General features: G+C 36.2%; 1 protein-coding gene across 1 annotated transcript in view; it reads right to left on the minus strand.

Annotated features, from left to right (window-relative positions):
• Positions 1 to 13,152, minus strand: part of FSIP2 (fibrous sheath interacting protein 2) — a 143,710-nt gene that overhangs the window by 14,653 nt on the left and 115,905 nt on the right. Inside the window, exons 18-20 of the mRNA XM_070801266.1 lie at positions 10,547 to 11,047; positions 8,899 to 8,999; positions 1,448 to 1,491 (exon numbers count right to left, since the gene is read on the minus strand). Coding sequence (XP_070657367.1) covers positions 1,448 to 1,491; positions 8,899 to 8,999; positions 10,547 to 11,047 — 646 coding nt within the window. The remainder of the gene's footprint in view (positions 1 to 1,447; positions 1,492 to 8,898; positions 9,000 to 10,546; positions 11,048 to 13,152) is intronic.

Consider the following 13,152-nt stretch of genomic DNA (forward strand, 5'->3'; position numbering starts at 1 on the left):
AACATTCAGAAAACGAAGATCATGGCATCTGGTCCCATCACTTCGTGGGAAATAGATAGGGAAACAGTGGAAACAGTGTCAGACTTTATTTTTCTAGGCTCCAAAATCACTCCAGATGGTGATTGCAGCCATGAAATTAAAAGACGCTTACTCCTTGGAAGAAAAGTATGACCAACCTAGATAGCATATTCAAAAGCATAGACATTACTTTGCCAACAAAGGTCTGTCTAGTTAAGGCTATGGTTTTTCCTGTGGTCATGTATGGATGTGAGAGTTGAACTGTGAAGAAGGCTGAGCACTGAAGAATTGATGGTTTTGAACTGTGGTGTTGAAGAAGACTCTTGAGAGTCCCTTGGACTGTAAGGAGATCCAACCAGTCCATTCTGAAGGAGATCAGCCCTGGGTGTTCTTTGGAAGGAATGATGCTAAAGCTGAAACTCCAGTACTTTGTCCACCTCATGTGAAGAGTTGACTCATTGGAAAAGGCTCTGATGCTGGGAGGGATTGGGGGCAGGGGGAGAAGGGGAAGACAGAGGATGAGATGGCTGGATGGCATCACTGACTTGATGGACATGAGTCTGAGTGAACTCCAGGAGTTGGTGATGGACAGGGAGGCCTGGCATGCTGTGATTCATGGGGTCGCCAAGAGTCGGACATGACTGAGCAACTGATCTGATCTGATCTGATAGCATGTTTACAGAATTCTGGTGTACTTACTGTTATTTTATGAACCATCTTAATAAAAATGATTTCCTCCCTCAAGTTGAGAGAATGTTTCTTAAGTAACACCTTGAGTGAGCTGTATGTTCAAAATACCCAGGGTAAACTTGTGGTTCAGATTTAAAGGCCGCTTCATATAGTAGGCACAAACTCAAATTCTTGGACATGCTACCACTGTTAGAACCGTATCAATTACCGGAGGTTTCAACAAATACAGTGCTGGATAGTCCTCACACAAATGTTCTAAGCACTCAATATTATTATAGGTTAAAAAAAAAAAAATGTGAGGTCCATACTAGCCACATTTAAATGTAAACATATGAATTTAGCTCTAAAGGCCTTTTTTAGGGGTACATTTTGATTTGGTTAAGCACAAAGATAGGATAAGTTCTCAAATAAATTGTTAAATCCTAGTATCATGGTTTCTGGTTCAGCTAGAATCTATGATATACACCCTGATTTTGTGGATATTTCTCACAGGAGCATGGTAAACATAAATTCATTTATCACATCATATTCTTGACCAACATCATTAATAATAACATAAACTAGTTCACTTATTTTAACATCTGCATGATATAGTACTGGATCCTTTCTAAAAGTAGATAAGCTCATAGGAAAAAGTTGTATCAACTTCAGGCTTGATAACTTAAAAAAACTGATCAGAGCAGTAGAGTATCCTTCTGAATAGTTTCTACTTTAAATTAAGAAAAAGAATAAATCCAACCTTCCAAAATTTTAGTTCTCTCTGCAGTATAATCTTCAGTTTCACTAAAACAGAAGAGAAAAAGAACATTTCATTTTTTAATGTATTTAATGAATCAAGAAATTACTGGTTAAGTAAAATCACAATCTGTCCTCATTCTCCATACAGAGGTAAACCTGGAATAATGTATCACTGAGTTTCCAAATCAAATGCAGATTATTTTTAAATTGACTTTCTTCCCACTTTTAAAATTCTGGTGAAATACACATAAAATTTATCATCTTCACCATTTTTAAGTGTACAGTTTTATACTTGAGTACATTCACATTACTGTGCAACTATCACCAGCATCCATCTCTGCAACTTCTTCATTTCCCCCTGAAACTGAAACTTTGTACTCATAAATCCTTATTCATAAATACTAACACTGTACATCCCTCTCTCTCCATCCCCTGGAACCCATATTTTACCTTATGCCTATGTGATCTGACTAGTTAGGTATCTCATATAAGTGCAATCATAAATTTGCTACTTTGTGACTGACTTATTCATTTAGCATAGTGTCTTCAAGGTGACGTGTCCTTGTCAGGATGCCCTTCCTTTCTAAAACTGAGAAATATTCTGTTGAAATTATGTACCATATTTTGCTGACCCATTCATCCATCAGTGGACTCTTGTGTTGCTTCTAAGATTTGGTTATTGTGAATAATGATGCTATGAATATAAATATAAAAATATTTGTTTGAGTCCATGTTTTCAATTCTTTGGAGTATATACCCAGAAGTAGAATTGCTGGATCATATGGTAACTCTTAAATTTTTTTTTTCTTCACAAACTCTCATACTGTTTTCAATAGTGCCTATACCATTTTAAATTCCCAGTGCATTGTGCGAGGGTTCTGATTTCTTTACATTCTTGCCAACATGTTATTTTATGAAAAAACAAATCTGTTTTTTGATTATAGCTATTCTCATGGGTGTGAAATAGCATCTCATTGTGGTTTTGATTTGCATTTCCCTAATGATCAGTGATGCTGGGGATCTTTTTACAAGCTTATTGCCCATTTATATATCCTCTTTGAGGAAGTATCTATTCAAGCTGCCCTTTGCCTAATTTTTTAATCAGGTTGTTTTTTGTTTTTGTTGAGTTATAGGAGTTCTTTATATATTCTGGATAGTACTTCGTTATCAGATATATGACTTGCAATTATATTCTCCCATTCTATGTGCTGACTTTTTACTCTCCTTTGAAGCACAAAAATTTCTAATTTTGATACAGTCAAACTTATCTAATTTTTTTCTTACTGCTTGTACTTCTAGTATCATATCCAAGAAATTATTGCTAAATCCAATGTCATGGGCTTTCCCTCTATGTTTTCTTACAAGAATTCTATAGTTTACTTAGGTGTCTTTGACCCATTTTGAATTAGTTTTTCTACATAGTATAAGGTAAAGGTCTAACTTCATTTTTGTGTGTGGTTATCTAGTTTTCCCAACGCCATCTGTTGAAAAGACATTTTTCTCCATTTAATGGTCTTGGGATGCTTATCAAAAAGTATTTGATATATTAAAGATCTGTTCTGGGTTATTTATTTTATTCCATTGGTCTACATATCTGTCTTTATGTCAGCACCACATTGCTTTGATTACCATGATTCTGTAATAAGTTTTGTAACAAAGAGTCCAAGTTTGTTCTTTCTTTTCAGGATTGTTTTGGCTACTGGAAGTCCTTTGAGATACCATATAAATATTCAACTGTATTTTTTCTTTTGCTGTAAAAAGTCAGAATTTTTATAAGGATTCCATTTAATGTGCACAATCCTTTGGATATTATTTTAAAATCTTAACAGAATATTTCTGTTAATTTGTGTCTTTTTAAATTTCTTCCAGGTATGTTTTTCAGTTTTCACTGGAGTATAGAAATGCAATGGTTTTCTTCTGGGTAATTCTATATCTAGCAACTTTGATTAACTCATATATTTCTCTTAAAAGTATTTTTTTTTTTGTATGGCATTATTGGTTTTCTACATATAAGATAATATCATCTATGAGCAGAGCTCATTTTAATTCTCTTCCAATTTAGATACCTTTTATTTCTTGCCTAATTGTTTTGACTAGGACTTCTGGTAATATATTGAATAGAAGTGATGAGAGTGTCAACTATCATTGAATAAAACTGGACAGAGTAGACATCCTTGTCTTCTTTCTGATATTAAAGGAAATGCTTTCAGCTTTTCATGGTTATACATAATGTTAGCTGTAGGTTTGTAAGATACTACCTTTATTATGTTGAAGAATGAAATCCCTCAGTTGCTCCACTGCTGCTTCCTTCCTATTAGTTGAGGTTTTACAGAGACACATTTTGATTCCCTTTTTGTTTCCTTTCATGTATATTTTATAGTTATTTTCTTTGTTGTTAACATGGAGAGTACATATGACATCTTAAAGTTATGATAATTAAGCTGATACCAATTTAACCTCAGTTGCATATAAAAACTACTCCTCGATAGATCAACTGCCATCCCTTTGTTACTGCTATCCCAAATTATGGCTTTATATAAATTCCATTTAGTCTTTGGGCTTCCCTGGTGGCTCAGATAGTAAAGAATCCACATAAAATTATTATAATACTGGTTTTACATTTGTCCATATATTTAACTTTACTAGAGAATTTAAAATTTTCATACAGCTTTGAGTTACCATCCAACATCCTTTAGTTTCAATTTGAAGAACTTGTGTTAACATTTCTTGCATTTCATTTTCTAATTTAGAATGTTCTGATTTCTCTTTCACCTTGAAGGGTATTTTTTACTGGTAATAAGAGTTGTCACATGACAGTTTTCTCTTTTAGCCCTTTAAATATATAATCTACTGCCTTCCATCCTGCAAGGTTCCCTCTAAAAGTTTTACTGACAGTTTTATGGAGATCTCTTGTACAAGCAATTTCTACGGCGCCACTTGAAGAATCTCTTTTTGTCTTTTGATGGTTGTGATTATGTCTCAGGTAATCTCTGTGCACTTATGTTACTTAAAATTCACTGAATTTATTATTTGTATATTCATGCTTTTTCAAATTTGAGGAGGTTTTAGCCATATTTCCTAAAATAATCCCCTTGCCCTTTTTCTCTCATTTCTCTGGAATTCACCATAGTGTGTGTGTGGGTGTGTGTGTATTGGTATGCTTGCTGATATCCCTTAAGTTCTATAGAATCTGTTCACTTTTTCAGCCTCTTCTTTTTGCTTGTCAGACTCAATAATTTCAAGTGACTTGTGTTCAAATTCACTGATTATTTCTTCTGCTTGATTGTGACTGCTTTTGAGCCCATCTATTGAATCTTACAATTTAGTTGCTATATTTTTCAGTTACAGAATTTGTTAGTTCTGACTGGTTCCTTTTTACAGCTTTTAATCTCTTTTTATTTGTATGATTTTTTTTTCGTATACTTTTCCTTTGACTTCCTTTGGGTCTTTGTGTTTCAGTTATTTTAAACTCTTTGTCATATATGTCCATTTGGTGTGCTTCTCCATGGACATTTTCTGAGGATTTATTTGGTTTCTTAAAAATGTGCCAAATTTTCTTGTTTCTTAATATACATTGTGATCTTATGATGGAATTTGAGCATTTAAAGAAACAGTTATCTCTTCCAGCTTTTGGAGATTGGTGTAGAAACCCTTCACTAACTAGCAGAACGGGGAACCTTGGGAACAGACGGAGGTAAAGCCTTCAGGTGTTCATTTTGTTCCGGGCCTATGTCCTTCTGGGCCTATGTATGTACTTTTGCTTTTCCTTTTTCACTTTTCCCGACCTGCTGTTAAATGTTTTGTTTGCTAAGAGTATCATCATATTTCTTCTCAGTTTAGTTCAGTTGCTCAGTCGTGTCTGACACTTTGCGACCCCATGGACTGCAGCATGCTAGGCCTCCCTGTCCATCACCAACTCCTAGAGCAGACTCAAACTCATGTCCATCAACTCAGTGATGCCATCCAACTATCTCATCCTCTGTCATCCCCTTCTCTCCTCCTGCCCTCAATCTTTCCCAGCATCAGGGTCTTTTCCAACGAGTCAGTTCTTTGCTTCAGGTGGCCAACGTATTGGAGTTTCACCTTCAGCATCAGTCCTTCCAATGAATGTTCAGGACTGATTTCTTTATGATTGACTGGTTTGATCTCTTTGCAGTCCAAGGGGCTCTCGAGAGTTGTCTCCAACATCACAGTTCAAAAGCGTCAATTCTTCTGCCCTCAGCTTTCTTTATAGTTCAACTCTCACATCCATACATGACCACTGGAAAAACCATAGCTTTGACTAGACGGACTTTTGTTGGCAAAGCAATGTCTCTGCTTTTTAATATGCTGTCTAAGTTGGTCATAACTTTCCTTCCAAGGAGCAGCGTCTTTTAATTTCATGGCTGCAGTCACCATCTGCAGTGATTTTGGAGACAAAGAAAATAAAGTCTGTCACTATTTCCATTGTTTCCCCATCTATCTGCCATGAAGTAATGGGACCAGATGCCATGATCTTAGTTTTCTGAATGCTGAGTTTTAAGCCAGCTTTTTCACTCTCCTCTTTCACTTTCATCAAGAGGCTGTTTAGTTCCTCTTCACTTTCTGCCATAAGGGTGATCATCTGCATATCCGAGGTTTCTTCTCAGGGCCTTAGCTGTTCTGTGGTTTCCCTGTGTCTGTAATCTCTTGCTTTCAGGTGTCTGTGCATCTGTAGTCCCTTGTGATTTCCATACACCATGGCATCCATCTACTGACATCTGTGGCTTCCAGGCTTAGATCCAAACTATGCCATCATTCCCAATCTGTGCTTCTTCAGGTGAGACAGAAAGTCTCTCAGGTAGTCCACAGATAGATCCGAACATTGCAAATAAGTTCTAATCTGCTCTTTCCACTTCAAGAGAAAAAACTGAGAATTGGGCCATTTCCTACCAACTATGCCACATCATGTTGCAGAAGGGGCTTAGGTAATGATAAGAAAAGTCTGTGGAATTTTCTGCCACTTTGAATGTGGCCTTTCTTTGGGCATTCCCTTGGTTGATGCTATTACTTGATCGGTTTCTAGAGCTCTTGTGAAGTTGTTTTATCAGTCTATAGTTATTTTTGTTTCTACAAGAAAATAAGGGTTTGCATTTTTTTGGCCTGCTGCTGCTGCTACTGCTGCTAAGTTGCTTCAGTCGTGTCCGACTCTGTGTGACTCCATAGATGGAAGCCCACCAGGCTCCCCCATCCATGGGATTCTCCAGGCAAGAACACTGGAGTGGGTTGCCATTTCCTTCTCCAATGCATGAAAGGGGAAAGTGAATGTGAAGTCGCTCAGTCATTTCTGACCCTCAGCGACCCCATGGACTGCAGCACCAGGCTCCTCCATCCATGGGATTTTCCAGGCAAGAGTACTGGAGTGGGGTGCCATTGCCTTCTCCTACCTCACTCTAAATTGACTTTTATTTGGTATCAACTGTGCCCTCTGTCTTCACTGATATAAATAATAGAGGGGTACCTGCATTACTAATTTTGTCTGTTAATACAATCAATCATTATTTAGGAACAAGAGGCAATAATTTGGCCAGGAACAAATGTCCCAAAATAGTATGTCAAAAAGAATTGCATCATGCTGTGTGGGGAAAAATTATAACCAGGTAGATTTTTCTATTTATACCTATTGCTTCTCCCACAATAGAGATACTTCTGTTTCTAGGTTATGAATACTCTTATAAACTTAAGAATAATTTTAGGCAACGTCTGTTCTAGATATAATTAGATTAGAAATCTAATTAGATTTCAAGTCTGTTGCTGTTGTTTAGTCACCCAGATGCTTCTCATTCTTTGCAACCCAATGGACTGCAGCACGTCAGACCTCCCTGTTCCCCACCATCTCCTGGAGTTTGCCCAAGTTCATGTCCATTGGATCGATGATGCCATCCAGCCATCTCATTGTCTGACACCCCCTTCTTTTGCCCTCGGTATTTCCCAGCATCAGGGATTTTTCCAAAGTATTGGCTCTTCACATCAGGTGACCAAAATACTGGAGCTTCAGCTTCAGCCATCAGTTCTTTCAGTTAGTACTCAGGGTTGATTTCTTTTAAGATCAACTAGTTTGATCAACTTGCTGTACAAGGGACTTTCAGGAGTCTTCTCCAGCACCACAGTTTGAAGGCATCAATCTTTTGGCGCTCTGCCTTCTTTTGGTTCAGTTCTTATAACCATATGGGACCAATGGGAAGACCATAGCTTTGACATATAGACCTTTGTTGGCAGAGTAATGTCTCTGCTTTTCAACACACTGTCTATGTTTGTCAAAGCTTTCCTGCTGAGAACCAATCATCTTTTGATTTCATGGCTGTAGTAACCATCCACAGTGATTTTAGAGCCCAAGAAGAGTAAATCTGTCACTGCTTCCACTTTTTCCCCTTCTATTTGCCATAAAGTAATGGGGCTTGATGCCACGATCTTAGTTTTTTAATATTTAGTTTTGAGCTGACTCTTTGACTTTCTTCCTTCGTCCTCATCAAGAGGTTCTTTAGTTCCTCCTTGCTTTCTGCCATTAGAGTGGAATCATCTGTGTATCTGAGGTTGTTGATGTTTCTCCCGCCTATCTTGATTCCACTGTGTAACTCATCCAGCCTGGCATTTCTTATGATGTGCTCAGTGTATAAGTTAACAAGCAAGGTGACAACAGACAGCCCTGTTGTACTCCTTTCTCAGTCCTGAACCAATCAGCTGTTTCACACAGGGCTCTCACTGTTGCATCTTGACTCACATACAGGTTTCTCAGGAGATAGGTAAAATAGTCTGGTATTCCAATTTCTTTAAGAGTTTTCCACAGTTTGTTATGATCCACACAGTCAAAGGCTTTAGTGTAGTCAAAACAGAGGTAGATGTTTTTTCTGGAATTCCCTTGCTTTCTCTATGGTTCAGTAAATGTTGGCAATCTGATCTCACAGCTAAACAGTTCAGACTTTGCTCTGATAATCATACAAACTTGGGTTGCCTTCTCATGTAAATGCTGTCTATATATACAGACCCACATCAAACTACATTGTTTCCTAGAATTCATCTCTGAATGCTCCAACTTACACTGTTCCCTCTCTTCATACATACTGGAACATTGAATTACTTAAAGAGATTTGAGTAGGAACCCTTTGGGCTGAAAGACACTGGGTTGCATTCATATCACTATCTTCCAGATTAAAAAACAAAACAAAACTATAACACATTAGCGAATTCTTAATTCAAGACACTGTTAGACTAGGAAGAATGTAGAGGGCAAGTAACTAGGAATGGGGCATCAGACAGAATGAAAAGGCCTTAGAGAAGCACAGTGGAGAGGTAGGGGAGGAAAGGATAAGAAGGAGTGAAGGAAGTTATAGGATTGAATACTTGCCCAATCAAGTTTTACCAGGGACTTCAGTCTTCCCAGAAGCATTACCCTCATCTCAGATTGCTATTTTATATTGCTTTAATTTCATATACCTGGCATATGAAACCAGATCTTCTTGGTTGTATGAAGATGAACTCATAATTCTGTGTATGAAGTAATGTGTCGGCTCAGTAGTAAGGATTTTTTCTTCTTTCTGGAAAAATGCAAGCCATGTATTACATTTGATATGCACTTCACCATATACTTGGCATATTCTCCCCTCTTAACATACACTATAATTAGAAAAAGTTTCAGAGGTTACTTAAAAATGGATGGAACCTATAGTTCTAAGTAAAATGTCCTTTTCCAATATAGTTTTTAGGAAATAGCTAGTGAAAGGTTCTAGACAATAACATTGAAGTTTGAGTAAATGCTAAAGATAAACGTAGCACAAAGTTTGATGTTTATGGTTTTCCAATTCTGTACTTTACAGGTATTTTATGGAAACAGTTCAAAAAGAACAGAGATATAACTCTGGTCAGTTCAGAAGACTGTCAACTCAATCATGTGAACCTGTACTCTGATCTGGTTGGGAAGTCATGTGTGATTTCAAGGCCATAACTTTTATAAGAATACGTTTAGTGTTGTGTCTATTATAATCTTGAAAAAATAGACTACTATTACTCGGATTACTGTTCATACAATCCGTTTTTACTTTTGTTAATGTTATAACAATTCTTTAGTTGTCTATGAAGTCAGTACTTCTGAATGAGGCTCAAGAAAACTATTCTGCAGACTGCATCTAGTCATGTAATCACATAGATTCCCAGCAAATAGTTTAGAGTATGTGTTAAGATGATTTGCCTGGGAAGCTTTTGAACTGAACAGAGTTGTATCTGTTGTTTCTGGTTCATCTCAGCTTTTGTGTTAATTTGGGAATCATGTCAAAAGGATAATCAATAGGATTATCCCACCAGGAAACCCTAAATCATACATACTTTTCAAAAACATACTTTGGTATACATTTTTGAACAAGGACCACCCAAAGAGTCACTGAAATCCAAACCATTGTGCTATGTGAGGCACTTGGTACTAGGGATGAAAGTTGTTCTCCATGAATATGGGGGGTTTTATGGGCTGATTGCAAGGGTGATATTTAAAATATTTTTATTAACTTAACTTTGGTCAAGTTGGTTAAGCAACATGTTAAAAAAAAAGCTATGTAACTTGCCCAAAAGATGCATAGCTATTAAAGACAGAGTTGGGATTGAAACCCAATCTGAAGTTTTTTTTTTTAATTACCTCCTACCTCGACCCATCTTCTGGTCCTGCCCTACTTGTTGAAAATGTATTTACCAGTCAAAATATAAAAGGGATGAAATCTTCTAAAATATGTAAATAATTAACTTTCATTTCTCTTAAGTAGCTTCCTTTTCTGTCATCCTTGGCTTTCTAATTATTCTACGTCTCTTTCCATTATCTGTTTTGTGTTCTATATGCAATTGTGTTCTATGCGCACAATTGTGTTCTATGCATGTTGTAAATTTTTTTAGAAAGTTTCTTTCATATTGTAAATTTTTCTTGCATACTGTATGCATTTCTTGCATACTGTAAATGTTGCCAGATTTAGGAAGAGACTATATCTGGAACCGTTTTAGTATTCTCTTCTACTCAATTAAGGTGCATTCTTGGACAGAATCTCTGAAGACCTCTACTCTTTCCACAGACATCTGGTTATTGAGAGTCATGTTTCTCGCTCACCTTACTCTGTGACTTTTCCTCCCAAGTAGAATCTGTTTCAGTGAAGGTTCCTGAGCAGGGGGACATGTCAAGTTCAGCAACAGTTCTTTTAATCTGTCCATTCTTAGCTTCTATTACATGATTTGACACTGTTCCAGTATTTTCAACATTTGCATTGGATGTGGGCTGACAACATTTACTTAGTGAAAAAAACTTTTTCAGACTGCTTGTGCTTTGTGTTGGCTTGGGAGAAACGACTTTGCTTTCTACTGGCTTTGTGGAATGTTTTACTTGATCTTCAATATTTTCTCCTGAGTGTTCTTGTACAATCTCTCTTAAAACAACTTCATCTTCATCAGATGAAGTTAGTTCCTCTTCTATGGTACTTTCTGAGATTTCCTGCTCAATATCATGAGCTACTAACCGAAGGATAAGTTCTTTTTTGTTCTGAACATCTTTTAAAAGCTCCACTTTGGTGATATCAGGCTTTCTTATATTCTGAAATGAATTTCTGCAAACAGCCTAGAATTGAAGGTATAATGAATATCAGAAACAAATGCCTCAATCACTTTTCCTGTGATTCTATTACAAAAGAGCTATTTCAGTTTGATTTCTAGTTTTAATGTAAAATAATATCTTCAGATACTATGTTTACATTAGCAATATTTTAAAAAAGAAACATGAAAATTTTAAGAAATATTTGTTGGTATCATGTCTTTTACATTCAGGGATTGTATGTAATCTATCATACCATTTGATTAATCTACCATAATTTACTCCAGAGTTTAATGAAGGACTAACACAGGTTCTTCTTTTTATTTTTTTGCTTAAACTTTGTATCTTGTTGCATCATGTATTTTTTTTATTCTTTTACTTTGGAAGTTGGTGAGAGAAGTAGACATGATGATATATTTTTCTAAAACTGTAGATAGGTTATCAAAGAGAAACTGAAATGTACATATTTTCAATAGAAAAGCAGTGTATTATCTGCTCTTGATTTTTAAAAATGATGAATGACCAAGATTGTGAAGGTCTCTGACTCTTTAATCTCTATCATTCCACTCTTGATTCTCTGGATATATTTTCCAAAAGAATCTTCAAAACATAAGTCTTCATTTTTTCCTCACCTCCCTAGGCAAATCTCACCTTTCATTTTCAATGTCTAAAGACAGATCTAAATGTCTAAAGAAAAGACAATTATTATTGAGTAATATAACATCCCCATTTCAGTAGCCTTTGATGGTGCCACAGAACCTCCAAATTGTTCCTAATCCTAGACATCAACATTCCTTTGGAACACCGCAAGGCAATTTTTAAAATATTGGTACCAGAAGAGAATATTTTCTATGGAAACAAAATATACAAACAGTCTCCTTAAGAACTTAAAACACAATCAGTTTTGATTTTCTGTGTTATTGGTGGGGTTGGGCGGGGGGCGTGCAGGGCAGGCAGTGGTTTAGAAAATCCAAAATCATTCTATCTGGCTTTGTTAATATATATAATTTTAATATGTACATGGCTAGTGTGTTAGGAATTTATGGTATCTCAAAACAGGAAATAAAGCCCTGGGGCACAGCCAACAAATACCTAGATTCTCTGTTCTAATCTACTATTCTTTAGTCTTTTTGTCCCTGTGCAGGAGATTGATAACATTGATACCCAGACTGGTTCAAATCATGTCTTATCAGAGTTGTCTAGGTCTGCTTCATTTGTACTTTATTTTTTGGATGAATTTTCTCCCCCTTAAGAGAAAAATGGCCATTATTTTCATTTAAATATTCTCTTCCTGCTTTCTGTGGTCTATAAATGACTTAATGAAAGAGAATGGTAACCAAGAGTGAGATTTGTGACAGACAATTCTACATATAATTAAAAACTACCTTTGAGCAATGTTATTCTATGTCTTTGAACACAAATTTTACTCCTAAGGGGTTACATATATATATGAATGAAGACTACCAAAAAATATGCTGATGAAAATGATGAGAATCCATGTAAGGAATAACTTTTAGAGCTTGAAAAGACTGTCATCTGGTTCAAAAAAGTTAAGGCAAAGATTAAATTAGTATGTCTTCCCATAATAATTTCAGTTCTTGGGTATGAAAACATAAGTGCCAATTAACATATTTAACAGCCCTGATACCTAGTTCAATGGGTTACAGGACAGTGCTGGAGAAAATTTACTTCAAGTGTCTGCTCCAGGGAGAATAGTTCTATAAAACTTGGCTCATTCTCCAAACAGATTATACCCTCAGCACACTCAGTCCTCTTATGAGAGAACACGATCAGTACAAGGGGCTCTGATAAAAATGTGTAGATTAGTGTGATTCCATTGGCCAGACCATCCTTTGTCCTCAGTTGTACAGTTTCCTTGTAACAAGGACATCATTTTTGCATTTTAAAGTCTCCACTAGGTTAATATATTGGGGGCCTAAATATGGAACTGCAGAGCAGAATTAGGGACTAAAACAGAGGAAACAGATTCATAAATATGGAAACATTAAAGCAGCTAAATCTAGAAGAAGGATAAGAAGAAACTTAACACTTCTTGAGATTATAGAAGAACCTGAGGAAGACTACTAAAGTGAAATAAGAAACTAGCATAATCTAAGAGTTTGTATTCTGAT

This window comes from Bos indicus, chromosome 2, assembly GCF_029378745.1.
Source record: "Bos indicus isolate NIAB-ARS_2022 breed Sahiwal x Tharparkar chromosome 2, NIAB-ARS_B.indTharparkar_mat_pri_1.0, whole genome shotgun sequence".
In the NCBI taxonomy this organism is placed as follows: domain Eukaryota; kingdom Metazoa; phylum Chordata; class Mammalia; order Artiodactyla; family Bovidae; genus Bos; species Bos indicus.